At 35.8% G+C, this 27,637-nt stretch overlaps 3 protein-coding genes and 1 long non-coding RNA gene across 4 annotated transcripts; 2 read left to right on the top strand and 2 right to left on the bottom strand.

Annotated features, from left to right (window-relative positions):
- The first annotated feature begins 1,955 nt into the window (after positions 1-1,955).
- LOC127970204 (uncharacterized) lies at positions 1,956-5,892 on the top strand. Its single transcript, XR_008156552.1, has 2 exons — positions 1,956-2,469; positions 2,566-5,892. It is a non-coding gene; the product is annotated as an uncharacterized LOC127970204 (long non-coding RNA).
- Positions 5,893-10,323: 4,431 nt separating this feature from the next.
- LOC127970195 (alcohol dehydrogenase 1-like) lies at positions 10,324-17,498 on the bottom strand. The gene is made up of 10 exons (XM_052572506.1): positions 17,469-17,498; positions 16,382-16,547; positions 15,485-15,586; positions 15,258-15,399; positions 14,959-15,046; positions 14,318-14,537; positions 11,186-11,446; positions 10,948-11,080; positions 10,718-10,856; positions 10,324-10,634 (listed from the first exon to the last, which is right to left on the bottom strand). Exons 2-10 carry the CDS (start codon positions 16,397-16,399, stop codon positions 10,604-10,606), a joined length of 1,134 nt encoding a protein of 377 aa, XP_052428466.1. The 5' UTR covers positions 16,400-16,547; positions 17,469-17,498; the 3' UTR covers positions 10,324-10,603.
- Positions 17,499-18,600: 1,102 nt separating this feature from the next.
- On the bottom strand, positions 18,601-21,986 carry fam241a (family with sequence similarity 241 member A). Its single transcript, XM_052572515.1, has 2 exons — positions 21,750-21,986; positions 18,601-20,146 (listed from the first exon to the last, which is right to left on the bottom strand). The coding sequence occupies exons 1-2, from the start codon at positions 21,876-21,878 to the stop codon at positions 19,871-19,873; spliced, it is 405 nt and encodes a 134-aa protein (XP_052428475.1). The 5' UTR covers positions 21,879-21,986; the 3' UTR covers positions 18,601-19,870.
- A 1,295-nt stretch (positions 21,987-23,281) lies between these two features.
- On the top strand, positions 23,282-27,384 carry eif4eb (eukaryotic translation initiation factor 4eb). The gene is made up of 7 exons (XM_052572511.1): positions 23,282-23,407; positions 24,241-24,344; positions 24,469-24,564; positions 24,666-24,729; positions 25,313-25,426; positions 25,534-25,673; positions 25,756-27,384. Exons 1-7 carry the CDS (start codon positions 23,390-23,392, stop codon positions 25,868-25,870), a joined length of 651 nt encoding a protein of 216 aa, XP_052428471.1. The 5' UTR covers positions 23,282-23,389; the 3' UTR covers positions 25,871-27,384.
- The last annotated feature ends 253 nt before the right edge of the window (positions 27,385-27,637 follow it).

The following is a 27,637-nucleotide window of genomic DNA, read 5'->3' as shown; positions in this document are numbered from 1 at the left end:
AGTACCACACTCTTCATCGAGTTAAATTTTATATCAAGTTGAGTCATCCCTTGTTTCTTGGCAAGCTTCAACAAAATGGATGATGTGACTACAAATATATAAAGAGTTATCCATTTTACTTACTCTTACGATGAAGAGAGGCCCATAGAATAATTGTGTGTCCTGTCATCCCTATCAATCTGGTCAGTCCTGTGACTATGACGTCAATCCTGTTACTGTACATTCATTTCATCAAAATGTAAATAAATATATATACAGCCTACCAGGTTTTTGCATTGTAACTCTAACTATGTTTTATTTCAAACAAAGCTCTTTTTTTATTTATCTCTTGTAATATATATATATATATATATATATATATATATATATATATATATATATATATATATATATATATATATATATATATATATATATATGTGTGTGTGTGTGTGTATATGTATATATATATATATATATATATATATATATATTCTTAAATGACATGTGGTCACACTCCAAAGTTAGGATGTTCTTGGTCATTTGAATGACAAATAGAAACAAAATACCTAAACATGAGGTAGAAAAATAGTCATAAAATTACTATTTAAATTTCATAGCCTGAGATGGCACAATAGCAGACAAAACTCTGCTTGCTGACAGGGTTTTATTTTTCCTACCCCAAACCCCTTAGGAATTCTTCCTCTAAGTTGAACTCAAAAGTTGGCAGCTCTTGTGTAAAGCGTGTTTGTCTGATGTGATGTACACTAATGATCTTTAGAGGGCAGACTTGCACAGAGGGATATCTGTGTTGTTGAGATCTGAAGAAGCTTGTTTCTGTCTAGTGTAGTCTGGGGTGCTTCTCAATATCCCTCCTCCTTTCCTCGTTCCTCCGTCCTCCATCCTACAACCCGGAAACCGATCAAGCTCAGCCATCTTGAAGGACATCTCAATTCTCTAATTGCACCGTGAGGAGGTGAGGATAGAGGAGTGAGGAGGCTTCCTGAGGAGCTATGAGCGAGGACACACAGGTGTATCCTTTGCGGAAGTGTTTTTCATTGAAAAACTTGACACACAAATAAATTCTCCTCCCCCTTCACATCTGTTGTAATAATTTTTATTTTACCTTTTCACTTCAAATAAACCATGCATGTCAAATATTTCAAACATGGAATCTTGTTTATTAATATTTATTATGAATGTCTTAATTAACAACATAAGAGCAGATCCCTTTAATCACAGCTGATGACACTTTGAAGTAACGCTGAAGGGAGTCCTCCATGCTCACGTCTTTTCCTTGCATCCTGAAGGGGTGGAGCTAAAACATGAGGAAAGCAAATGAGGATGCAAAAATAAGCACCCCTGGTATCCGCTATCGTGAGCTGGGAAACATCATCCAGAAACACGCGCAGGCTAACGGTTTCTCTGTGGTACGGAGCTACTGTGGCCATGGCATTCACAAACTTTCACCAAACGTGCCACACTATGCCAGTGAGTAGTGTCATAATGATACAAGCATTGCACACTGTGATGTAATCAAACCTGCAGAGAGTGCAAACACTCAATAAGCTTGAACTATCCTTGTTTTATGTAGGCCTATTTCTACAGAGAATAGAGTAATAATAGTCGGTCTGTAATTATGTAATGGAATTATGTGGTGAAAAAGAGGTGACATGAGGACATATGGCAACACCAAAACAAGTGTCTGAGATACAGTTCTTGTGGATTTTTGGCCTGACATACACATTGATTTCCATTAATATGTGACCACAAAATAATAATCTTACTGGTTCTTACTGTTAGAAATATGAAGCTTGTCGGCTGTGTGAGGTCTGTTGTCTCAGTCTGCCTCAGTGTGTTTGTATGCCTGCCTCGTGTGGTGTAGGCCAACCGTGTTTATTTGGTACAAACTCTCCAAATCTCATGAAATCAAGATTGAATTATTAAAAGTCTTCACAGATAAAAGAGTGCCCCGTGAAGGAGTGGATGCCGATTTGCCATATCCTTCATACTGATATTAATTATTTTATTACATGTTTTCTTGTTTGACTATTAATCAAGTTATAGCAAGAGTGAAATGTGTAACCTTATGTGTGCTGTATTTCTTTTCCTCAAGATTAATGTCCACATATTATGTGTGTGTATCCAACCGTAATGATAAGACACTCGCCAGTGCTAGAAAGCCTTGAATTTTAGATAAGTTCTCTGTGTACGTGTGTTAGTATCTGTCTGTACAGGGAGAAGCTCAGACAGTCCCAGGACAAACGATCAACTGCCAGTGTCCAGCATATCAGATATACGTCTTTGGAGAGTTTTATCTAGGTTTTGGAACCAATCAGAATTTTGTTGACTCATGTATTGACGCAATTAGTATCCTCTGTCAGGATATAACTGTGGTTGATTTTGTATTGTACTGGGGGCGGCCTGCGAACTCCTTCGAGAGTGTTGAAGCTGACTTCTGCTGATGAAATTGCAAACTATTTTCTTCAAGTAAAATTTATTATTATTAATTGAACTCATCTCTGAGTCCTGGTCTTCATTGCGACATATCTGGTCCTTGGGTTTTAACTGTAAATTCCCCTACAGTTAATGGTGGAGGATCGGCGGGCAATAGTTCTTTGTTGACATCCCTGATCAATCATCAAACCAAGGTAGGAAAGATTTTAGATTTAATATTATTGGTTAGGGACTGTCTGTAAGTGGAGGGGGTCGAGAGAAGGAGGAACGATAGACTCACTCAGACGTGAGGGGGTAGACACCAGCTCCAGGGTGGAGTAAGGTAAATTGGTGTCACAATATACCTGTAAATAAGTAACCTTGTGAGTATAAGGGGTACAAGTACACATCGGTAGGTCTTGATATAAGATATTTAGAGATGTGTACAGTTACAGAGGGAACAGGTGCACACCTATAGGTCTTAGAGAGAGACGTAAAAATTTGTTTCTAGGTGTGCACAGTCCAGGGGGGGACAAAAACGCATTCTTAACAGGCATGTGAACCCGTAAAGGGCAGTGCTGGGTCAAGCACCGAGGGACAAAGGACACATAAGGGCGTAAATAGGCAGTGCTGGGTCAAGCACAGAGAGCCAAAAAGCACGAGAGGCCATAAAGGGCAGTGCATTTACGGCCGGGTAAGCCAAAGTAGGGGTATGGGAAATCCCGAGAAGAATGTAAGACGCTAGACGGGGGTTCTAGTCGTATCTCGCTCTTCCAACTCTCGATCACCCACCATTACAGACAGGGGCGCCCCGAGCTTAGAAATAGGCCAGGTCAGTGGTTAGGGAACAGAGTATCCAAAATTAGTGTTTAAAAATAAATATTGATAATTCATATGTGCACCTATAAAAATATAGGGATATATGCAAAGGGAAAGTATTGATTGATCTGGGATGCCTCAGGAACAACCCCAAAAGAGCTAAAATGTAGTTTTCATGACCCTGATTGGATTGGACCAGTATATGGAAATTCTGGAATATACTTTGCAATTTCATCACGCAGAAGTCAAGTGCTGTTGGTAAGATCGCCGCCTCAATATGTTTTTGGTTTATGATAGAAATATGACTGACAAATTAGGTAACCTGGTCAGCCCTGATAGAAATAATGAAACAAGAGAGCAAATGCTGTAAACAGTTTGGCTCTGAAGCTCTGACTTTAAAAAAAAATATATATATTCTCTGAATTCATTTAAAGAATGATCAGTCTGAGCTTTAATTCTGATTGTAATGTTAAAACAAAAACTTGATTGGCTTTAAACTTAGAAAGAACCTGAGAAATAAACATTTATAAATGTATGTGCCGATTTATTAAAAATAATCCCATAAGTAACTGAGTGATGATTTAATCTGATTCTCTGTGCATAGAAGGTTTAAATGACAAAGAATGATATCATAAGACCTGTTCCAGTTCCTATATAATTGTTGAAAGTCCTGACAAGGAATACTGAACAGAATTCTGGGTTAGTGAAAAAAAAAAACTGTAGGCACACAAATTGGCAGTGGCATTTTGGAAAAACTTAGAAGCTTATGTTTTGTTAAAAAAAAGATAAAATTACTTTGACTACAATGAAGCCGTTGTTTTATCTCATGCTGGCCCCCACCATGACTCTGGCTTAAGCAGTAAAAATACCAGAGACATGTTCTGAGTAAAAAAAAAAAAATGTAATTTCTATATTTACTAATGTTTGGCCAAAAGAGTAATTTTATTGTTGGATTGCAAAATTGTAGTCACGCAGCATCATAAAAAAAGAAAAAAGAAGAGAAAAGAAAATTATTTTTTGTTTATGAGATGATAAAGTTGTAAACAAGTAGCATAAACGGGGGTTTCAAAGTAACTTTGAAGACAGCATGCTAGCAAGACCCAAAGTAATATACCTGGGTCAGATAACCTCTGACAGATTTAAAACCAATGTTGAAATTCAGAAGCCATGGCCAGAATTAAGTGAATGGATAAATACAAGTTGATGTAAAAGTAATGACAATGACTGCAAAGAACTTTGAGAAACATTTGAGTTGCGAAAATAAAGTAAAAATACAAATATAAAGATGTTTATTTTTAAAATGCATATAATTTCTGACAAGTTTTAAACTGGGCTAGAGTAAAATGATAGTACGATGAAATTATGTTAAAAATGAATGAAAATGCATTGTTACGAGTCCTGAATCCCTCAGAGTTCTCTCTCTCTCTCATTCAAAGTAAGCTAAAATGCCGTTATCTGAGCTTGTGTTTAAGTGATAAGATATTTATAGTACAGCACAGTGTTTCAGTCAAATCATAGGCAGAGATGCTAAAGGACATGATAAAAAGAGTTCAGATTTAATGCATTAAGAGGGCAATTGGTAGTTAAATGTTCAACTGCCCAATGCATGTAAGAAATAAGAGATTATAAAAATAATGAATAACAGTTTAGGAGCAATTGTTGAAGAGACATGAGGGCTTTAAAATCATAATACAGACCCTGAGCTATAGATGTAATAATTTTGAATAGTTAAACAGTTGTATTGCTATTTGTTCTATGACCAGTAACTTATCTGTCTTATTTTTAGTCTCCACCATCATACAGGGCCTGATGGCTGCAGCTACAGAAGCAACAGAAAATTACAATGAATGGATGGGTGTGAAAAATAAATTCACTGAGTAATCTCAGCATGATAGTTTGGAGGTATCCAATTGAGTTTAGCGATTAAATATTAGTTTGATTAACCTTTTTCAATGTTTTAACACTAGTAGGTGCTGTCAATGGCTCTCATGGTTCTTGAGTGCACCTTTCCTAAGCTGCAGGAAATACTGGATTCTGGAAGAAGACTGTCGAGGATGTTGCAACGGGAAAAAGTGGTTACCAGTGTGCATGAGGTGATTTCTCAATGACGGGTAAGATCCTCTTCTGGCCAATAGGGGACAACCTAAGGCAGGGGGTCACCGCCACTGGGCACCTGCCCTGAAGGGAGGTGTTATATGTGAGATGGTAGTGGAGTTGAGCGGATGCTTGATAGGCCTAGAGCATCATTAAGAGGGGAACTGTATGAAGTACAGCAATCTGCCTCAAAATGTGAGCTCCTCCAGACCTGATCACCAGCAACCGCATTCCTTGACTGATTGTTGTGACAAGCGTCCACAACTTGATGCAACTATGCCAGTGGATCACACCCTGAGGACAAGGAGCTTATTTATAAAAAGTTAATGGCAATGGGCTTTCAAGAACCATCTGAGACCATGTGATGACAGCCATTATTTTGAGACAAAAATTTCTTATGAGGCTAAAATGATATTGAACTAATATGTCTATATCATAGTCTTTACTCATGCAGGTCATTAGGCATGACACAAGATGATAACAAGATATGGTGGTGGCTAAAAATGAAGACTGCTTCTGCTTAATCAAGAGATGGTTTAGATAACAAAGGTTAAGGGAATTAAGCATGTAAGTTAAAAATAATTTTAAAGAAATTTTCCTAGCATTATGTATTTTAAACAGTTTAAACTGAGATTTGAGATATAGAAACTTTGACATTTTTAACCTATTTGAATGATTTAGGGTTATATGTTGTAATGAATTTGATATTATAGTCTAAGTTAAAGTTTGGCAAAAATTGTCAAAATAAATAAATAATATTTTGCACAGTAAGAGAGAGAGAGAGTGCTTGAGTGGAGGCAGGGATGGTGCTCTTCTTCTTTTATTGGCCTGCTAAGTCAGAGTAACCAAGACAGAGCAATGATTTGAAGACCAAAACAACCCAGCTGATTTTACTCTAAATAAAAATCATTAATGAACAGGCAAACTTTGAGATTAGATAAGAGACTAGGTTCAAACTAGGTAAAATGCACAGACAATGTTTAAGTTTAAATCCTTCTGATTTAATTGCAAAAGCAAACCTTAAATATGAGCTGTTAAAATATTAGAAGGATGGCTACTATACATTTTTGGGGGACAATTCTGTTCCTGTTTTGTTTCAATTGAGTTACTAACCTCTGGAAGGAGGGTTTTATCATTACAGATGTGTTAAGTGAAATTACTTTACAGAAGTCGATAATTCTGAGTGAAACTAATGAAAAGACAATGCCGAACATGGGACGAGCTTTAAGTGGATTGGTTATCCAGCTCTGTCTGCTACTGGTAATAATGACTTGTTTTGTCTTTTATAATGCTGATTTAAATCACTCTCTGGACTAATATGTTTAAGAGTGTTTATATTATTGGATTTATGAAATTTAAGTTTGCCGTCCAAAATGGGTTTAAAATCCATGCCTAAATTTAAATGAGGGTCTAAATTTTAACAAGTTAACACTTTGTTGTTTGAATGGTGAAGGTAAATATTTTAGACTTGACGGCAGAAAAACAGTGACAGATTGGCTAAGTCACTAACCAAATTATCCAGAGAGCACCCTCACATAAAGAAGCCTGGTGGGAAAACAAAGGAGTGAATCCTGTTTATGTAATATAGTGCAAAAGCAGCTGTAAGGCTTTGTGGCTCCTCAAGGTCTGAATGATGCAATAGTTTGGTTTATGTAGAACAGAGATAAGTTGAACAAAAACATGTGGATCTCCTGGGATAGCCCCTTAATGGAGGAATTCCATAACATAAGGTTTGAATTAATTGAAATAGCACAGCAAAATAAATAAATAAATAAATACATTTTGTTTAAAACAACACAATTGTAATAGGTTCTATGGAGCTGCTTATGAACACCTGGTCAAGTCAAATCAAATTAATATTGTGAACACTGACAGGGCTTTTTGATAATGTATACTGTTTCAATACAGATTTACAGAAACTGAGGATGTCTCTTTAATAAATATTTGGCCGTTTAGAACTAAGTAATAGTATTGTTCATTTAGTAATAGTATTGGGAAATCTGTCTGCACTTTTTCAGTTTATAATAATTTTGAGTAAATAAATATCACTGCCAAATGACAAACATGAATGAAGGGTTTTTAAGACATTGATCACGTAGCTAACCTGTAAGCAAAACAAAACAGTGAGAACTAAATTGACTTTATACGAAGTATTGATGATTTGCCTCTGAATGTGTCATTAATATAGTCTGAGTAAGTACAGTAATATGGTATGATAATTGACAAGATTTGCATTAAAAAAAAAAAAAGGTCATAAAAAGGCAATGAGTATGGTTAACCGTAATGTCATGGTATAAAAATACATGCATGACAATAAGTGGACGGGTTAGTTGTATTTTTGAAGTTAGACACTTCAATACTTAAAATGTAATTTTGATCAAATGTTGTTAACAATGACAAGTTTGGGTTAATGGTTAATGTATGTGTAAGCAGCATGTGAACTATGATGACTGCAAATGGATTCGTGGTGAAAGTAAAACTTAATAAAAGGGCTATTAAGTAATAAACTAGGAACTGCTCTAGGTTTTCGAGGAAATAATGATTATGATTATGATTATTTTTATTTTTTTTAAGATTGCTCAATATTGATCTTACTTATTTTTGGTTTGTTTATTTTTGTGTTTTTAACACCAAGTTTGGAATGAAAGGGTAAAATAGATAATCAATCTCTATAATTGTACCATTGATGGGGAAAATTATAGATTTTCATAAAATAAGGGTATCTTTACTGGGATTTAGGTTATAAGCAATGTCTATATTTGGTATCTGTGAGGTGACTGAGGGTCTGACATATGTCAGGAATGCAATAACAGTGGTTATTCATTTAGCCCAGCTTCCAGAGAATAATATATATACGTTTATTGTAATGAGTTTATTTTAAGATATGACCAAATTAACTAAAATTCATCATAGTTGTATAAAACATGCTAAAAGAAAACAAATAAGGCAAATATCCTTCTTAAGGGTTAAAAAAAAAAAAAAATGAATTGGTTATAGTGTATGCGGTTTTCTTTAATGATTTGTTAAATCTGGTTAATGAATATGCAAATTTAGTCTTAACGCTGTTGGATAAATGTTTTGTTTTAGAGGGTAAGTGTGAAGTAGCTGTAGTAGGAAGAGAGGTATTTACAAAGATATGTTGATGAAAGTATATATGGATGGAGGACACTTTTCCAGGTAGAGGGACACACAGAAAAATTCACTGGAAAAGACATTATGTGAAGAAAGACTAGTGCAAGTGGCGATATTGTGGGATTAAGTAAGTAGATGAATGTATATGGGAAGTAAGAATGATTATGGGAAGTATTTTGTACAAAATAATGTGTTTATTACTAGAAATGTCAGCCAGTACCAGAGATCTTAAGTATATGCACCTGCTTAAGTTGACCAACAGCCTGCATTCTTACCATGCATCACAACTACACCTGACCTCATTTATTAGACCAGATGTGGGGTATTAGACCCCACATTGATCTAAAACGGGGGACTGAAGGAGTGGATGCCGATTTGCCATATCCTTCATACTGATATTAATTATTTTATTACATGTTTTCTTGTTTGACTATTAATCAAGTTATAGCAAGAGTGAAATGTGTAACCTTATGTGTGCTGTATTTCTTTTCCTCAAGATTAATGTCCACATATTATGTGTGTGTATCCAACCGTAATGATAAGACACTCGCCAGTGCTAGAAAGCCTTGAATTTTAGATAAGTTCTCTGTGTACGTGTGTTAGTATCTGTCTGTACAGGGAGAAGCTCAGACAGTCCCAGGACAAACGATCAACTGCCAGTGTCCAGCATATCAGATATACGTCTTTGGAGAGTTTTATCTAGGTTTTGGAACCAATCAGAATTTTGTTGACTCATGTATTGACGCAATTAGTATCCTCTGTCAGGATATAACTGTGGTTGATTTTGTATTGTACTGGGGGCGGCCTGCGAACTCCTTCGAGAGTGTTGAAGCTGACTTCTGCTGATGAAATTGCAAACTATTTTCTTCAAGTAAAATTTATTATTATTAATTGAACTCATCTCTGAGTCCTGGTCTTCATTGCGACATATCTGGTCCTTGGGTTTTAACTGTAAATTCCCCTACACCCGTGACATTATTGAACATTGAACAAATGTTTTTCATGAACTTCTTCCAGCATTTATAAGGTTCAGTTAAATTGATCTTGCTTGAGAGGGAATGTGTCTGTGAAAACCTAAGGGGTACATTAGGTTAAGTAGGCTACAAATGGTTTAATTATTTTCTGATCAGTGCCACTTAAAGAGCGATGTGAAAGCCTGATAAGTTGCAGACATTTTCACTGGTGCTCTTTAACGCTTGATGCATCTCATGAAAATAAAATGTAATGTTTTTTTATATATATATAGTTTGTAAGCTGAATTAAAGTATATCGTCTTTATTTTGGTCTGCTGAATCTGAATATCAAGAAATTATCACAAATAAATTGCCATTTCATTAATAAAATGTCATAACATTTCAGATAAAAGCAGATTTTCTGCAGTCATCCAAGAGTTTCATCTGTACTCCGTTATTGTTGCTGCTTTTCATGCCATTTATCTTTTAGCCAGACAGAACTGGCGTACAAGATTCATACCTTTAGTTTTATCTTTCACCTTTCAGAAATAGTTTCAGCATTTTAAACCGGCACTGAATATGTCTGCATTAAGGCCAAGCAATCTATTATTCATCTTAAACATTTTTAGAAGGGTCTGGAAAAAAAGGGTTTCTGCAAGTTAAGACCGAATTGACCAGCCATGAAAGACAGATATGAAGAAAGCATTTGAGAAAGATATGATGTAAAGTATTTAGTGTGTTTATCAGTGTTTGGTTTCAAGCTGCAGGGTGCAGCTGCAAATTTTCTGGTGCTTCCCAACATTCCCATGATGGTTATGTAAGCAAGACAAATGCTGGAGAATCTGGCTCAGAGGAGAGAAATAAACTATGTTGACGGCATCATAAATTGGATATACAAAACCACTTGAAATGATTTACATGCTTGTCTCTCTTTTTATTTGGCACAAGATAGCATTTTCTTGCAAAACTTTTCAGAAGCATTTTGCATTTGATAGCATTTTGAATAGAACCTTTTTTTATGTTAAACATTAACATTTAGTGAATCACTTAATAAAGCAGAGGGCTGGAATATGCTTTTAAAGAGGGCCCTTGAATGCACCCAGCTGTTACTCAAATATTGCAAAGAAGGTGAAGCGCAAAAGCTGAATATAATTGGCCTAGAAACTGCTTGGGTGAAGACGATTTGCTTCTCATTTGGATATATTCAGGATGCATCGAATGCTGTAAGATGGGAAACAAAGATTAGGACTTTATTTTTTACAATATTAACCTCAAATACAGAAAGGTGTGAGTGACAAATATACCAGTCTCCAGTCTTCATGAGGTTGATGGCATCGTTGACCTGTTCCAGACTCATTTTGTGTGTTATGAACTCGTCAAGCTTTATTTTTCCATTCATGTAGTTGCCAACCAGGTTTGGGACAGAGTCCTTGCTTTTAAAACCTTTACATAACCAGAAATGAATGTACTGCATGCACAAGAATTTACTCAAGTTCTTTGAAAGCCATAGAAAGAAAACTGATAGCTTGATTACCTCCAAACAGAGATCCTTTCCAGGTTTTCCCAGATATGAGCTGAATTGGCTTTGCAGAGAATTCCTTCACATCAGTCCAGCCAACCAAAACACTCACACCCCAACCTTTAACACATGACTCCAGCGCAGTTCTCTTAAGTCAAAGATGCATTAATTCACACACATTTCACATACTGAAAGCTTTTAAATGGGTTAGTAAATAAATGCACCTTTCACAAATGTGTCAGGCAGGTCTTACCATTACTTCAGTGTTTCCCACACACTCGAGTGAGAAATCCACTCCTCCATTGGTAAGTTCTGCCAGTACTTCAGAGATTGGTTTATCATATGCCTTCGGATTCAGAAAATCAGTGGCACCAAAGACCTTCGCCTTCTCAAACTTCTTCTCATTAATATCCACAGCAAAGATGCGGGAGGCTCCGGCATTTTTACAGCCCATGACTGCAGCCAGACCTATTGCACCCAGTCCAAACACTGCACACACTGAGCCAGGAGTGACCTTCAAACAAACACAAACAAATCACTTGTGTGTGCATCTTACACAAATATATACATTAATATACAGGTGCATCTCAATAAATTAGAATGTCATGGAAAAGTTAATTTACTAACTTTATTACAAAAACCCACCAATTCACGATCTCAACCAATTAGAATACTTCATAAGACCAATATAAAAAAAAAAAAAACATTTTTAGTGAATTGTTGGCCTTCTGGAAAGTATGTTCATTTACTGTTCATGTACTCAATACTTGGTAGGGGCTCCTTTTGTTTTAATTTCTGCATCAATTCGGCGTGGCATGGAGGTGATCAGTTTGAGGTCCCACTCCTGTGTTGTTGTTTTTTTTGGCTGAAGTCTGTCAGTTACAGTAGAATAAATAATAAAATAAAATACAGTACAGATCACAGCATGCCAACATTAGTTTAATAAAAATCCAAAATGTAGTTTATTTTATTGAACTGAAAGTCATCTTAATGCTAATTGTGCACTGCACACATTAAATTTCATGTAAATCATCCATCATAACACGTTTTCTTTTTTTTTTATTTGACATTTCACTCTCTATAGATTTATTTTTCATACAGTGTTTTGAAGTTTCTTAATAAATGTAGAGTCTTTACGGATTCCAAAGATTTATTACTTTTATCTGTATGACCAAAAGTTATGGAGTGTATTAAGAGCCAGTGAGAGCACCGGTGCCTCCATCTGTCCTGCTGTGAGCGCACTGCTGTTCAGTTTCCACACACACTTCAATAGGTTAACATTAGATTGAGCGGCCATGTAAAGTTATTACTACATACATCTCTTAGATGAAAAGCTATATCTGAGGTCGATTAATGATAGGTGGGCTTTTGGATGTCCTGCCCGATGTAGGCTACTGTATTACCTAACCTGTCAAATCCCCATGATTAATAGTTTTGTTTTGTGATTCTCATGACCTGTGGGAGTCCAGAAAAAAAAGGTCATCTTCTAGTTTGTGGCACTGCTGAGGTGGTTTGGAAGCCCAGGTTTCTTTGACAGTGGCTTTCAGCTAATCTGCATTGTTTGGTCTCTTGTTTCTCATTTTCCTCTTGACAATACCCTATAGATTATCTATGGGGTTCAGGTCTGGCGAGTTTGCTGGCCAGTCAAGCACACCAACACCATTTTGGTGCTTTTGGCAGTGTGGGCAAGTGCCAAATCCTGCTGGAAAATGAAATCAGCATCTTCAAAAAGCTGGTCTGCAGATGGAAGCATGAAATGCTCCACAATTTCTTGGTAAACGGGTGCAGTGACAATGGACTAACAACAGCAGATGACATTTCACCCCAAATCATCACAGACTGTGGAAACTTAACACTGAACAAAGTAACTTGGGCTATGAGCTTCTCTACCCTTCCTCCAGACTCTAGGACCTTGGTTTCCAAATGAAATACAAAACTTGCTCCCATCTGAAAACAGGACTTTGGACCACTGGGCAACAGTCCAGTTCTTCTCCTTAGCCCAGGTAAGACACCTCTGATGTTGTCTGTGGTTCAGCAAATTCCTTGACACGTCTTTGTGTGGTGGCTCTTGATGCCTTGACCCCAGACTCAGTCCATTCCTCATGAAGTTCACTCAAAATCTTTAATAGATTTTGCTTGACTATCCGCATAAGGCTGTGGTTCTTGTGGTTGGTTGTGCATCTTTTCTTCCACACTTTTTCCTTCCACTCAACTTTCTGTTAACATGCTTGGATACAGCACTCTGTGAACAGCCAGCTTCTTTGGCAATGAATGTTTGTGGCTTACCTTCCTTGTGAAGGGTATCAATGATTGTCATCTGGACAACTGCCAGATCAGCAGTCTTCCCCATGATTGTGTCACTGTTGAACCAAACTGAGAGACCATTTTGAAGGCTCAGGAAACCTTTGCAGATGTTTTGAGTTGATTGGCATGTCACCTTATTCTAATTTGTTGAGATAGTGATTTGGTGGGTTTTTGTTTAATGTGAGCCAAAATCATCACAATTAAAAGAACCAACGAATTGGACTACTTCAGGAAATTAACTTTTCCACGATATTCCAATTTATTGAGATGCACCTGTACACACACACACACACACAAACAAAGTGTCCAAATCCTTTTATATGACAGTTGCTCTAATTGGTAAAGAAGTGTTCCAATTGTGCAACTGCCCCCCCCCCCCCTCCCCCCCTTTCTTGTAAGGCTTAAATCAATGTAATGTTATCTCTTACTCTTAAATATAATGGTTGCTTTTCTGAACTGGAACAGCTTCAACTACATGGTCTAAAAAAATGCAACCTACTGAGACCTTTGAAATTAGACTTTTATAATGGGAAATTAGAAACTTCTATAATTGAGCCACTGAATTATTCACTCAACCAAATAGTTTGAACACACTGATTAATTCAATAAAACACACTGGGGTTTGCAAGTGAGTGAACTGAAGGGGGTTTGTGGATTAATGATAAGATTAAATCATAAAAATAAATAATTCAAAATAAAACTACACTTACTAAAATATTTAATAATTCATTTGTTTAACTGCATGGCTTGTTTCCATTAACTGACATCAGAGCACTATTGGAATGTGTTGTAAAATTACTGAAATACAACTTCTAAAGTCTAAAGTAAATATTTTAATCTTGTTTAAAATGTAAGTCACTCAATATTAAGTTTTGGTTTATTTATTGGTTGTATAGCACAGCTGAGATAAACTTAACCTTTATTTTAGTAAAATGTTTTTCTTAAAGTGTCCTTGTGCTCTTTTTTTTTTTTTTAAATGAACATGCCTTGATTCAACATTGTTATATGAAGCAACAACTTTCATTCAAGTGTAGCTTAAGTGTCCAGATACTTCTTGAGTGCACACAACATTTATACACACCCCAGCTGTGTTGACAGCAGCTCCATAACCGGTAGAGACGCCGCAGCTGAGCAGACACACGCGGTCGAGTGGGGCATCATCAGCAATCTTGACCACAGCAATCTGGTTGATAACAGTGTACTCAGAGAAGGTACTGGTGCCCATGAACTGCAGGATGGGCTGACCACGGCAAGTGAAACGTGTTGTAGGATCAGACATAATGTCATAATACTTACTTGACCTGCCAGAAAAAAAAAAAAAGATACATTCCCAAAAAGTAAGTGGATGAAATATATGACCCTGGACCACAAAATCAACAATAAGGGTATTTTTTTTGTATGTTGATTTATACAGCAACTGAAAGCTGAACAAATATGCTTTTCATTTATGTATGGTTTGTTAGGATATGACAATATTTGGCAGTGTGGTATCTGAGGGTGCAAAAATATTGATAAAATTGCCTTTAAAGTTGTCAAAAAGTCCTTAAGGCATATTACTAATCATAAATAAAGTTTTTTATACATTTATGGAAGGCCATTTACAGATATCTTCAGGGATCACGATCTTTACTTAAAATCTTAATGATTTTTGGCATAAAAAAATAAAATAATTTTGACATCATACATAATGTGAAAAGTTGTTCTGTTGTTTGCATTTCTTACCAGCTGCGGTCACACAGGTTTGTTTTTGGACACTTGCAGAACTTGCATTCTCCACACTGAGAGAGGAAGAGTGGAATGACCTTATCACCTGTTCACCACAATACATAGACTTATTTTAGCATAGTGTTTCATTCATGAACAAATCAATACAAACACAATACAAAGTTAAGTAACCAGATAACAAGATTCATATTAAGATTCAATTCAGAAGACATGAGTGAGAGTAATTTAAGAGACTGAGTTTTCATTTTTGAGTGAACTATCCATAAGCGTATCAATAAGTAGTTTTATTTTGTGACCTGGTTTGAAATCAGTTACTCCAGGTCCCACACTCTCCACCACACCAGCACCCTCATGTCCCAAGACAGTGGGAAAACCCCGCTTGTCCTTCCCTTCAAACGGGTGGTAAAGGTCAGTGTGACAAACACCTGTGGCTACAACCTTAAAAACAGGAGAAAAACCATGTTAACCAATAATGGTTAACAATATCAGTGCAATTTGACAACTTTCATGGGACACTTCCCACCTTAATTCGTATTTCTCCTTCCTGAGGTGGGGCGACTTCGATTTCCTCAATCATCAGGGGGACATTTGGCTCCCAGGCAACAGCAGCCCGACATTTAATCACCTTCAGCACATAGAAAAACTTGGTTCAGCATGTTTTATAGTTATTTAATGGTTGACTACAGATGTTTATATAACCACTGTGCATGAGCAGCCGCATGATCTAAACTCTTTAACCTTAGTTGGAAATTGTCCAGCTGTTTGGCTTGAGCCAATGGAAACATTAAACATCTGTTTTTGGAGCCACAAATATCGGTGATTTCACAATCAAAGGTAAATATTAACTAGATGAAATTGCCAGAGCACAATTTTTGTAGTTGTAGCATAGTTTAATGGTTTCCATTTGTCAGTACACTGGCATATACAATTGTCACTTCATTTATCCCGACATGTGGACGTCTTTGTACATATACATACATACATACATATATACACACACACACACACACACACACACACACACACACATACACATATACATACATATATATATATATATCAAGTTATTTGTGCATTGCAAAAATTACATATACTCAAGCCATCACATTTGAGACAAGACATTTATCTAACATATTTTTCTTAAGCATAACATTTTTGGCTTATATTTTTTAAGCATAAGTTAAGTTATACTGGATGGCTTAAAGCATTCATAACATTCTTATGAAAGTCTCATTAAAATGTTAGCATTATATTGCTCCAAATCTTATTTTTAAGATGACTTTGTTCTGTAAACTTCTCCTCATCAATAGATCAATTGAAATAAGGCTAACTGTATAAAGGGACTGGAGTCGTATAAAAAAAAATGCATTAACTACTCTTCAGAAAAAAGGAAACGAGACCAAAAGACAAGTTTACGAACCTTTCCTGCAGTGGCCATTTTCCAATGTAGTCGTGTTTCTGTGATGAATGCAAAAAGAGGCAGAGATTCTTTGGTGTTCGTTTTTATACTCCGGTATTGTGTGGATGAAGCAACCTCTCTCTCCTCTCTCTCACTTCTCTTTCTTTTACTGAAGTAAGACTGTAACCTTTTAATATAGTAAATATATATTAAGATTATTAAGAATTTAAGCATTTCCTATGCATGTCTTCACATTTTACTTTGGTTTAAACAGGAGATACTTTCAAAAGGTATACTGTATATGATGTAAAATGTTCTTAAAATGATTATACAGGACCCTCCACTATTATTGATACCCTTATATGAGCAAAGACGGTTGTGAAAATAAATCTGCATTGTTTATCCTTTTGATCTTTCATTAAAATTTTTTTTTTTACAATTTTACAATTTAAGTAAAACATTTGAAAAAAACATTACAAAATAAATGTTTTTCTCCAATGCACGTTGGCCATTATTATGGGCACCCCTATAAATTCTTATGAGTAAAATATATCTGTCCATTTATATATAATTTTCTTTTTTAGGACACCAGGGTAACTAGGAGCATGCAATTGTCCAGCCATGACTTCCTTCCAGGATTATAAATATGAGGAACACAAAAGCCCAATTCCCTTAATCATCCATCACAAGGAGTAAAACCAAAGAATATAGTTCTGATGTGCAGAACAGAAAAGATTTTTGAGCTTCACAAAATAGAAGGTGTCTGTAAGAATATAGCTTAAGCATTGAAAATCCCCATTTCCACCATCAGGGCAATAATTAAGAAGTTCCAATCAACTAAAGATGTTATAAATCTGCCTGGAAGAGGACATGTGTCTACAGTATATCGTCCTAATGCACATTGAGGAGGAGAGTTTGAGTGGCCAAAGACTCTCCAAGGATCACAGCTGGAGAATTGCAGAGATTAGTTGAGACTTGGGATCAGAAAGCCTAAATATAAAAAATATCAAACAGCCCCTTCATCACCACGTTATTTGGGAAGGTTTCAAGAACAATTCTCCTTTCTCATCCAAAAACGCACTCTAGAACAGGGTTCCTCAAATCTTACCCTGGAGGGCCAATGCGTTGCAGAATTTAGGTCCAACCCTGATCAAACTCACCTACATGTGATTTTCTAATGATCCTGAAGACATTGATTAGCATGTTCAGGTGTGTTTAATTAGGGTCACAGCTAAGCTCTGCAGGAAAATGGATCTTGGGGGCCAGATTTGAGGATCCCTGCTCTAGCATATTCAGTTGTCAGACATGACTGGAACTTCAAATGGGACTGGCTTTCTCTGGCCAGACGAAACTAAAAAAATTGCTTTTTGGCAACAAACCCCCCATATGTTTTAGTACAAACAGGGATAAAAAGTACCCAATGTCCAGGGTTAAATATACTGCTGGATCTTTAATGCTGCAGCCCTGGAGGTCCTGGATGTCTTATTCAGATACATGGCATAATGTATTCAATCAGATACCAAAAGATAAAAAATCTAAACCTGACTGCCTCTGTTAGAAATCTTATAATGGACATTGTTTAGATCTTCCATCAGGAGAGAATTCCAAATCAAAATTAACACAAAAATGGGTCACTGAGCACAAAATGAAGCTTCTGCCATGGCCTCTGTTCTCTGTCCTAATACCTGTAGAAAATGAGTGTGGTGAACTCAAGAGAAGAAGCACCAACATGGAGTTGTGAATCTGAAGGATTTAAAGAGATTCTGGATGAAGGACTGGTCTCTGATCTTTTGTCAGGTGCTTGCTAAACTCTTCAGGCATTATTGAAGAAAACTCAGAGCTGTTATCTTGGGAAAAGGACATTGCAATAATTGGGTGCCAATAATTGTGGCCAACATAAACTAGATAAAAACATTTATTTCATAATGAGATTTGCCAATTTTTCAATTGTTTTACTTGAATAAAAGTTTAGAGTTTTGTGAATGTTTTGAATGAAAGATCAAAAGGACAAACAATGCAGATTTTACAGCTGCCTTGGTTCCTATTTACTAATGGTGCCAATAAAAGTGGAGGGCACTGTGTATTGGTAACCCCTTGCCAGGGCTGCATTTCCCAAAATCATTTTTAAAGTAGATCATAGATATGATTATGATCAATGGGCTTACAGAGCTTTTGGAAAACACAACCCAGATTAATTTGATGGAACTCTGTGGCAATAATTGGACTATATTACAAAAAAATGATTTAAAACAATGATAATCTTTTATTATGATTCCCAGATTTAAAGTTTAATTACATTACAGAATCATTTAAAATATACATTCTTTCAAAAGAAATTAATCGATAAAAGTCCTAACAACCCAACACCACCCAAGAATACAGCATGGTGGCATACAGAAAATGATATGTTGGTTAAAATGAATTTATGGCACAGAAGATGCTAATTAACACTGAAAAAAGTATCCGCAGTTATGAATTATAAATTGGAGTATTACATACCAAATAAAGCCTTTGAATCATGATGATTTTCATGAATATGAAGTGATGCCATCTTGCAAAGATATTCACAGTAACATAAAGAGCAGCTTATCCTTGCTTAAAAATTTAGAGTTCGTACAATAACTTTCAAATATTATAATTCATAATTCATAAAGAAAAAGCTTAAGTGCAATAAAAACAAGCCTTTTCATACTTCTGCATACTAAATATTTTCGTTATGAAATAATCCCTTGGATTTCATTGTTACTGATATTGCTACATGAATCTTTGAAAAGAACAGACAACATGAGCAGATTACAGTAAAATCAAACTAATAAAAACATCAAATAGGAATTTACAGTATATGATGTATTTCTTTTATCATAAAAGGTTTGATTTTAAACAGTTTCTTCTATTACTTAGACTACTAGAGCATTTTATTTAATGCATACTTTCAAAGTTATCCCAGCAGCCCCAAAACATTCACATGCAGTAGTATTAACACATTCAAGTTTTAATACAGAATGATTATTATTCCCTGGTATTTTTCCCAAGACGTGTTTAGGGGAAAATGAGGAAGGTTGCCCTCTAGTGCAATTGTGAGGAGAATGCAAGACTGACATCCGGGTGAATAAGAGAAATACATTCAACAACGGTAATGACCGTATAACTGATATGTACAGCTGTTATTAGAATCTGGTTATCCAATAGTCAGCATATCAATATGCACCCATTTTTGTCAATGCAAATATGGAAGGGAAGCATGCTTTTCAAAAGTACTTTTCACAGCTAACGCACGGTTCATTCCAGTAGTTAAGGTAAATCCTCTGACTAATTTCATTAACTCACCCTCTTATTATATACCCACATTAAAAGAAGGCAAAGGGCACAGACTCAAATATACGGAACAGGTAAAACTTTCAAATGACATTCATGAAGCTCATCTTTTATAGAAAGGAGTCTCTCCTCTCTTTCACTGGCACTGGCTGCGGGTGGCAAATGAACCTTCATGTGTGTCCGTCTTCAGATCTGTTATTTCTGGATATAAATGATAACAATGCATAGAGTTCCCACAAGACCGAGGGCTTGGATACCCAGGAACCAGAGCAGCATCCAAAACACCAGCACAACCACAGGCTCCACGATCTTCTCTCCGAAGTAAAGCTGGGTGAAACCAATGCCCCTCAAACACTTATTGAGCTCCCCAAAAAGAGTGCCCAGCCTCTCGCAGTCATCCACCAAAGGAGCCTCTGGCTGTGGCTCTGCTACAGAGTGACTGTGTGGTCTTTCTCTTCCCCTGAGGTCATTCTGAGAGCAAAGACAGTTTGACTAGATTACACAATGCTTTTTAAAAAGTGTCCCTATTATGGATTTTCTTAAATTACCTTTCACACAGCTCTAAGTGAATAAAAACATCTAAAAGTGTTCATTTGTGTACATTCACAATGAAAACAAAACATTTGTGCTTTTGTAAAATAAAGGAAACAAACAGGATGCGGCTTTCTTAAAAGTGCATCCCAAAAATAAGCAGAAATTCTACATTTAGGCTGGTAATTATTGCACAGACTTTTTTTTCTTTCTCTTGGTTAATTTATTATTGATAAAAATATATTTTGCATATAGGCCTCTTTATTTCTTTTGTATATAGCCTAGCTTTTTTTATGTTTTTCTCAGTTCGCAGAAGCGCTGCAGATATGTGTCCTCACTTTCTGTTGTTTATGTTGTTTTTTGTGTGTTTAAAATTCATCCCTGGAAAACAAATTTAGGTATTTTTAATGGGTCACAGCCATGTATCAATTCAAATTTAATTTAATTGTAATTTAACATATCAGTTAGGACAAATAGAATAACTGAAATGAACATTTCCTAATAAAGGTTCATCAGAAAAAGAATAATAGACTAATAAAACTGCATCCATTTATGAATATTGCTTGATGATCAAGTATCTAAAGAATCTATAGCCTAACAAAGTACAAAAAAAAACCTTGTCAAAACACTTGTCAAAAATATTTTTATGCAGTCTTATACAATTTAATTATAGGCTGTATAATAAAGTTTTGTTTCAATGGGATGTAAAAACAGGCTACAAGCCTATATAATTTATGCAATAGGTGAAATTATATATGGAAACAGCTCAAGGGCAATTTTTTTGCAATACACCAAAACTTACGACAAATCATTTTTTTAAGGATTAACGTCATCACACACACCATTTTATTGGTAAAATGCCAGTTGAATGGAAACAGCTGTAACAGCAAATTCCGCAACGTTTTTTTTTAGCGCATATTCTTTTTGTCGATAACAACGTGAAAAACTAGATGGAAACTTGGAATTAAAGTGTTTTTTGACCTTGCATGCATGTCAACTAAAATATGAACCTTTCATAACCCATAATAAGGGCACTTTAAGTCATACAAATCAGGAAAAGGAAAATTTTGTACAAGATGACACCACATGACTGTGGTGTCAGAGTATCTGTGGGAGTGTGATTATATGGTACATGTTTGCATGTACTCATGCTAAATATAGGCTGGTAAAAAAAAACTGTTTGCTATACTTGGGCTTCATTAAAGTTAGCTAAGACAGATGTTGTTGAGGCATTACAGATTAGACTTAATGCCATGAACACCTTATGTAATAGCTAATGAATGTGACAATACAGCTATTAATAGAGCAGTCTGGTATTTTATGTATAAATCTCTTGATAAAGAAAGGGAGAGATAGGGCAGAGTATGGAGTTACTGATAAAACCAGTAACGTTAGAGTATTTCGCAATTTCCGAGCAAAAAATGAAAGGAAATGACGCCAAATACATTAATACAACTCTATTTTTTGTTATTACATAAAATAAAATAAAATAACAGATAAATATTGTGTAGAGCTGTATCAGATCTGACACTCTTAACGTTACCTGTTCGCTGTGAGCGGGTCTTACAGCAGTTTCATGCTGACATCGACATCCGCTTCGTTCTCGCGTTCCGTTTAAGGCATCACGATGTCGTACCTCCGTATCAATTACAATCCGATTAGTTCTTGACATTTTTTTAACACAAAATTATAACTGCTGAACTGAGATAAGGCCAAAGGGCTGAGAACCAGGTGGCTGCTGGCGATACTTCCGGTCTTGGCTGTCAACAGAGGGGACATTGACGTCATGAGTCACAAGTGCAGTCAAAATAAAAGATTTATCATCCAAAATAGTAGGAATTATTTTAATATGTTTATTATAACTTTCATAACGAGAAAATGTTAATGAATTTAACAGAATTAACTATATGTTGATTACGTAGAGTTGACGGAAGAAGCCATTTTAACATTTTAATTATTTTTGCGAGGTTTAATTTTCTAGCCTGATTCATAGTATAATTAATCAAATGCACTATAAATGTATAGAGTTATTGAAGCGCACGGCTATGAGCCACCTACGCAGACAACATTTGGGGGCGTCGTTTCAGCGAATCGGTTCTTTTGATCCGTTCATTTCAACAAACCGGTCAAAGACGATTCAGCTGCCTTTTCATGCTCAAAACGCTCTAGTAAATTGACATATCTTTACTTATGTCTGTTCATTGCTGTTTATATTTATTATAATTTTATTCAGTTTACTTTATGGCATCCCTGATTCAGCGCATAAAATAACATAAACATAATTAATTAGCTTTTACATTAAACAGTACTAAAATTAATATATCACTTGGCTAAAAATACATTTCTGATATTTAAGTAAATATTTTTTAATAAAATCGAAATGACATATTATATAAAATATTTTAAAAAATGCTTTAATATAAAACCTTTTTTGTAAATGCACTCTGTAGTTCAATCATCATATAAATCATACAAATTCAATATATCTGGGTTATTTATTTTAAAGAGCCAGTGATTTAGTGATGTTAGGTAAAAACATTTAGAATACACTGTAAGTCGCTTTGGATAAAAGCGTCTTCTTGCATAAATGTAAATTTAAATTTGATTTCAGAACTGTGATTCGTGACTGTGAATTGTTTGTTATTCTACCTGTAATTGTTAAATAAACAAGAAATAAGAAAGCAATATATATATATATATATATATATATATATATATATATATATATATATATATATATATATATATATATAATTTTTTTTTTTTATATTTATATATAACATTTTAAAGCCTTAAATCTACTCTTTGAATAATTTGAATAATTTCAATAATTATGTGTACTTGTTTTTTATTGTTTTCGATTATTATTGTTTTTGTTTTGATGTACTTTATATGTAATTGCACTTGTATATTCTTTGTTCTAAAAACTAAATAAAAAAAAAAACAACAAAGAAAGAAAGAAAAAAACTGGTGTTATTCATTATTAAGATCCGATTCAAAGAATGATTCATTTACGCACAGGTCATAGCTAAACAGTGTTCAAATCCTCTCTGGTAGGCGTCTCGCAGTAAAGTTTTGAGAAACAGCTTGTGATTCGCTCTCTGCGCCGCGTCAGCCAATCAGAGCGAAGCACTGAAGTGAAGCGTGAACGTCCCTTATGAGGCCTTGAACGGCTCACGGAAAATGGCGACGGCGGAGCCGGTGAGTCAATAAACTTCTCAAAGATTATTTTACACTTTCAGTCCTTCAGCGCTACGCTACGAACTACCTGCCCTTAACAATATTTAATACGTCCTTTTAGGCTAAACTTACGTTTAAATGTCATTCTCTGTAAACTTTTAAAAAGTTTTCCGGCATGTTTGAATGGGGTGGCTCAACAAGTTTGGCTGAAAGTGGACGAGGCTCGTTCCAGTCGCGTAGCGCACTTAATTACTTTTCCAGATGTCTGTGCGTCACCACTACCCTATATGCATTTAGCCACACTTTTTATTTTGCTTAATTTTCTTTCGGGAGCAAAGCGTCCCCACCACTGCACAGCTGTCAAAAACTAAAACAGCAAATGAGGAAAGTGAAGTGAATTGTAGTGAAACGACACCATGCTGAACTATAAAAGCTGTGCCAAACCATAGTTTTATTCACAGCTGTTACAACCTGCTATTAAGTTCCGGATTGACACGTTAAGTTAATTTTACGTGTATGAATTTGTATCTACATTTTCTAATTTGCACAAAAAACCCTCGGTCATAATAATGAATGACTGTAAACACTCGAAGCTCATGTTAGGTTCAAGTTGAGCAAAACTAACAGTGACTGTAGTCTTCAGACTATCAGATACAACACGATCACATCTGCCAGGTACGGCACTGGTCCCAGCTGTTGAATTAGCTCTATTCTGGATGCTTAAATAAATGAGGACAATAAAGGGACATTGCCTCCAGTCTTTCTCTTCTGTCTGCACTGTGTGTGTACTGGCTACTGTGATGTGAACTTGAATGTATTGGATTTAAACTAATCTTTTAAAGGTTCCTGTGCAGGAATTAAACTCGATTTCTTGTAAGAGTGAAGAGGAGGACTCAGAAGAGACGAATCAGGAGATTGTCAGCCCCGAAAGCTACATCAAACACCCCCTACAGAACAGGTCGAGTGAATGAATGCACTTGTTTTTAGGGATGAATGCACTTGTTTTCAAATAATGTGTTTGCTTCTAAATGCAGTTTTTAGTTTCTTTAGATGTTGTCTTTATTTAATTTTTTCCCTTAAAGGTGGTCTTTATGGTTCTTCAAAAATGACAAGACCAAAACATGGCAGGCCAATCTCAGACTGATCTCCAAATTTGACACGGTAGAGGATTTCTGGGCGTAAGACTGACTTTGTTTTTACAAGAGATACGCATATATTAAAACACCCCCCCCCCATTCATTAGTTGATTAGTCTAATTTTATGAGTCTCCTCTTTCTAGGCTTTATAACCACATTCAGCTCTCCAGTAATTTGATGTCAGGATGTGACTACTCGCTTTTCAAGGTAGGCTTTCATCATACCTACTGCCATTTTTATGTATTTAAAAGGTTCACCCAGATAATTAAAAAAATAATAATAATAATAAAAAAAAATAATAAAAAATATAAAAAAATAATAATAATAATCATTGTTAAAGCTGTATGAAATTTTACCAAATAAACACAAATAACCATGATTTCAAGAACAAATTGAACATGAGCAAAGCTGCACTAAAACATTACTGACCAATCATACTGAAGCATCTGTTGCAGTTTGCCATATTATCAGATAAGCTGTCATTCTTTTCTAATGTAAGTCAATGTGTTAGGACTAATTTGGCTGAAGCAATCCAAAAATATGGTGAAATGTTGCCAGAAAACTCTTAGAAGTGACAAAAGAGAGTCTCTTTTACAATTCTTACATTAGTACTTTCACTAGGATCTAAACCCATGAACTTGGATATGCTAGTGGCATTCTTTAATGTTTTAGCTACAGGAAATAAAGACAAATTTTTTGGTAGTTTCTTTTTGCTTGTTTACTGTTACTTGCTGCTGTTAGAAATAGTTTACGAGACTGCTGTGGACTTTGCTTTGTGCTTGGGTTGCAGGATGGTATTGAGCCAATGTGGGAGGATGAGAGGAATAAAAGAGGAGGCCGCTGGCTCATCACTCTCAACAAGCAGCAGAGAAAGTATGACCTGGACCGCTTTTGGTTGGAAACTGTGAGATTTCTGAGTTATTCACTGATCGCCTCCTCAAAATACACGTAAGTAATTCATGTGCTTCCAAAGCCCTGACTCATTAACATTCACCTGTGTCATACCTACAGCTGCTGTGCCTCATCGGTGAGGCCTTTGACGACTACAGCGATGATGTGTGCGGGGCTGTAGTCAACGTCCGAACAAAAGGAGATAAAATCGCTGTCTGGACAACTGACTACGAGAACAGAGAGGCTATAACGCACATAGGGTGAGGCTCTCATGCATTCACGCTTCATGTAAAGGAAAACATACTGAGCAGGTTACAGTGTGTTATTGTGTTTGTTTGGCAGGAGGGTGTACAAGGAACGATTAGGCGTCCCTATGAATATGACCATTGGCTACCAGTCTCATGCTGACACGGCCACTAAGAGTGGCTCCACCACTAAGAACAAGTTTGTGGTCTGAATATCTTCAAGGGCCTGGATTCTCTCTCTCTCCATCTGTCTGCCTCTCTCTCTCTCTCTCTTTCTCTCTCTCTCTCTCTCTCTCTCTCAAAACCAAAGCAACAAAAAAACAGACTGGACTGAACTGCCATTAAACCCCCTAGCAAGTACACTTTTTTACAAACACACTCCTGGTGTTAACTTGCACAACCAATGAGGTTTGCAGCAGAGACAAAATTTGAAAATAACAGTACTCTGCTGCTTGTTTTATTCACACACATTTTAAGTATTACTTCTGTATCATGCTACACTACAAATGTTCTCGATTTAACCCAACAAACATTCACACATCACTACACAGTTTTCACCCTGAGAAAAAAAAGGAACATGTGCATAATGAAGGCACATTCAGTGTTTACCCCTGGCAAGTATTTTTCAGAGTTTGTAAAGTATTTAATATTAATATTGTTTTTTTGTTTTTTTTTTGGAAGAAATTGTCAATTTATTTGATGGCAGAGGAAAGGAAATGTCTGTGTTCTTTTATCCAGCAGCTTTGCTGCTTCAGTGCCTAATGAACTTAAACATTTTAATTTATTCAGATGAATTGTCAACAACTCATCGAGATGATATCTGGCCATTGAGTGAATGTGATCAAGCTAATCTTCATAGAGCTGCCTTATGTCTAAGCATTAACTTGATTAAATTTGGGGGTTTGCAATTCAAGATAAGTGGTTTTATATTGTGAATTTTTGATGCATCATAAGTTTACATTCCTTGTTAGAAGAGTAAACTGGGATTTGTTTTGCAGTGCTGTAACAGATGAATTGTGCTTGTCTGGATGTCAATGGCTTGAGATGGCTCTTCAATAAGATAGCAGCATTATCAAACAGGCAGTGGAAATAAAATAGATTTATGTTGATTCAGTTTATTTCACTGAAAAGGGGAAAAGGCATCTCTGTATTAATCACCACAGTGTTGCAGGATGTTAAAGGGGTAGTTCATCCAAAAATGAAATGTGATGTTTATCTGCTTACCCCCAGGGCATCTAAGATGTAGGTGACTTTCTTTATTCAGTAGAAGACAAACAAAATATTTTTAACTCAAACTGTTGCAGTCGGTCAGTCTTGTAATGTAAGTCATTGGGAATCACGACTCTGAGTGTCAAAAAAACATACACAAACAAAACCAAATTGGTGGTGATACATTGATGTGTAAAGGTCTGTGAAAGAAACTGAACAGTATTTATATAGTTTTTTTACCTCAGATTTTGAACACAATGTCCAAACTGTAGTGATGTGATGTTCGACACTGAGGCTTCGAAGCTTGTATAAAAATAAAAAAAACATCTCAGTGAGGCACCATACCGGAACATGATTAGTTTTGCAAAAAAACATGTGATCTTTGATGTCCAAAGCTTAGTTTTCACACCCAACCACGTGACTGCTTCGTATTCTGATTCAAATAACACGAACCACTTGTGTTACTCGCTTCTTTGAAAAGAATAAGTCATAATACAAATAAATATTTGCATGTGTAGTTTTGTTCATGTTCATTTAGCATTAATTCTTGGTTCACAGAGACTTTAACTGACCATTATATGATAATATTTGGTTATTTTAATGATAGCCTATATATGCCTACAGCCTTGCCTATTTTCCCCACGAATGTATTTAGACTCATATGTATAATGCAATGACTGACATGAAGACTTATATAGACTTCATAGCACAAACTAATTTATCATCTAAAACTGTCCAAAAATGGCTGGGTCATCCTGGATGAAAAGGCA

Source organism: Carassius gibelio, chromosome B13 (genome assembly GCF_023724105.1).
Source record: "Carassius gibelio isolate Cgi1373 ecotype wild population from Czech Republic chromosome B13, carGib1.2-hapl.c, whole genome shotgun sequence".
In the NCBI taxonomy this organism is placed as follows: domain Eukaryota; kingdom Metazoa; phylum Chordata; class Actinopteri; order Cypriniformes; family Cyprinidae; genus Carassius; species Carassius gibelio.
Note: the sequence above shows the minus strand (reverse complement) of the source record. Positions and strands in the feature narration are given on the sequence as shown.